We start from the raw sequence: 2,274 nt of genomic DNA, 5'->3' as shown, positions 1-2,274 counted from the left end.
CGCGCGCCGCGGCCTCTCCCGGCCTTCCCCGGCGCGCGCCGGCTCAGCCGCAGTGTAATCACCGACGCCCCGGGTGACCCGGCCCGCCGCCTCCACGGCTTCTTCCAGGCACCAGGCCGTGCTCGCGCACCGGGACAAGAGGGGGGGAAAGAAAAGAAAAACAAGTGGCCCGGCCCCCGGGGATACTCTGGCTTCGGTGTACAAACCTCCGCTCTGGAGGGAAACGAAAAACACAACCACACAGCCCCGGCCCGGTGCCACCTCTCACCTCACCTCCCCCTCCGCCCCCTCCCACCGCGGCCGCCGCCGCCGCCGAGGCTGCCGCCCCGGTGCGCGCCGGCGAGGCATTTTCGCACCCCGCCACTGCGCGGAGCGGGAGCGAGATGGGGGCGAGATAACCGCGCGGAGGGATCCACGCGGCGGCGAGGAGGCGCGGCTCCGACGGGACGCTTCACGCCGCCCAGAGATGCCTCCGCCGGCCTTAAAGGGGGCCCATAAAGCCGCACTGCCAAGGGCTAGCCCGTGCCCCGGGCGGGGAATGCCGACTGCAGCCCGCAGAGAGGGGGCGCGGCCGAACCTTACACTTGGGGGAAGCTGGAAGGTCACTCTCAGGGAGGCTGCCGAGTAGCTGACTCTCTTTCCAAGCTCCTGGGAGCTACCCCCTCAGAAATTAGGCATGGCTTTTGCATTTCCCAACACGCGGGGAATATGGCCCGGCGAGGTTGCCCGACCGGACCAGGCCCATTTAGGTGGTTTGATGAAAGGCTACCAAGGTGGCCCCAAACCCTGGCGTTATCAAAGCGAATCAAAGTCCCGCTTTTCCAGCTGAGCGGGCCTTGTGGAGACGCACATTTACCCTTGACGCACGGCATGCCTGGCCGAGGCTCCCGGGTTAATTGATATTTAATGGAAATCATGCCCATGAATATAGTTTCCATCATTTCACCCTTGATAGACGTCAGCCGGCGCGGGGGAGGGGAGGCTGGAGATGTGGACGGGAGCCTTGGCACTGCACAGGCCGTGAATAGGTGCGCAGTGGGAGAAGTTCCCAGCGGGGTAGGGGGACTGGTGCTGGGGCGGGTGGCATTTCTTGGGGCAGGGTGTGAGGCACTGCACCAGCCCTGGAGCGGAGCTGACCTGGGCGGGCTGGTGCTCCAGATGGGGGGGGGGGGGGGGGAGGGAGTGTGTGCTCCCTGATCTCCCCCCTCCCACAATCTCCCGCGGGCCAGGCGGCTTGGGGCCACCGGGCCCCGTTTTCTGCTAAGGATTCTAGTTGGTCCGTCAAGCCTGCGAAATAGCTGTGGAGAGTCGGTGCAGGCCTCAGCCTTAAGTTACTAATTTCCCCCAAAGAAATCGGAGACTCAGCCTAGTTTGTGAGCGGTGAGGAGGAGACATAGCCACAGAGTCCTGTGGGCAAGTCGAGTGTGAATGGACACCGAGTGACTGGCTGTAGCATAGCAGCTCTTTCCAACGCGACTTGTGGCTTTACACCACCAACCACCTCCCCACACACTTCTTTTTTTTTCTTTTGCTCGTTTCCCGTTTTAATGTTTAATAAATATGATGGGTCTCTGCTGTCTGTGTGTGTCCGTCTGTCTGTCTGTCTGTCTGCCTTTTCGTGGGGCCTTTGGGTGCTGGGCCCCCTTTCCTACGGAGTAACCCAGGTCCTGAGGGCCCCGGTCCCACGGGCCTCAGGACACGCGCCAGCCCACCGAGGACGCTCCTGCTTCAGCTCAGACACACCATCCCTACTTTCCAGGACAAATGCAAACGTCTAAAGCCCCAGACTGGCCTCAAGACGCTGCAGGCCCGAGGTTTCAGTTACTATCCGATCTCAGCCTGGGTGAGCGGTGATCCGAGGTGGATCAAAGTGGGCTGAGCATTCTTTTTATAAATGGATAAAATAAAGTCGACAAGGAAATCCATAACGATAATGTCTGGCTCAAATATTTCTACAGGGATGCCTGGAAAAATGGTGAAGGTAAACAGATTGTTGATGAATCGGAGATATTTTATTGAAATTGTTACTGGGGTGAATGAAAGGCAAGTTTGGTTCTCCCCCCTGCCCCGCCTATTATTATTAGGTAGCTTTAAGTTTGAAGGGGAACAATGGATTCTGACAGTTGAAGATTTATTTATAATTCAGTTTTGCAAACAAGATAAAATTATTTTGGGGAGAAGGATGAAAGAGATGACGTGCAAGATGCATTGTATTTATAACTGATTTATTAAATAGCAACTCCTTTGTACAACTACTTAAAGATAATATGTAAT

The 2,274-nt window shown here is 57.5% G+C and overlaps 1 protein-coding gene across 1 annotated transcript in view; it reads right to left on the bottom strand.

The window, feature by feature from the left end:
- Hoxd8 (homeobox D8) overlaps positions 1-872 on the bottom strand; it is a 3,574-nt gene extending 2,702 nt beyond the window's left edge. The window contains exons 1-2 of the mRNA XM_013027519.1: positions 786-872; positions 269-480 (exon numbers count right to left, since the gene is read on the bottom strand). Of these exons, the coding sequence (XP_012882973.1) occupies positions 269-480; positions 786-872 (299 nt within the window). The remainder of the gene's footprint in view (positions 1-268; positions 481-785) is intronic.
- Between the last annotated feature and the right edge of the window lie 1,402 nt (positions 873-2,274).

This window comes from Dipodomys ordii, unplaced genomic scaffold (genome assembly GCF_000151885.1).
Source record: "Dipodomys ordii isolate 6190 unplaced genomic scaffold, Dord_2.0 Scaffold5, whole genome shotgun sequence".
In the NCBI taxonomy this organism is placed as follows: domain Eukaryota; kingdom Metazoa; phylum Chordata; class Mammalia; order Rodentia; family Heteromyidae; genus Dipodomys; species Dipodomys ordii.
The sequence above is the reverse complement of the archived record's forward strand: the minus strand, read 5'-3'. Positions and strand labels throughout refer to the sequence as shown.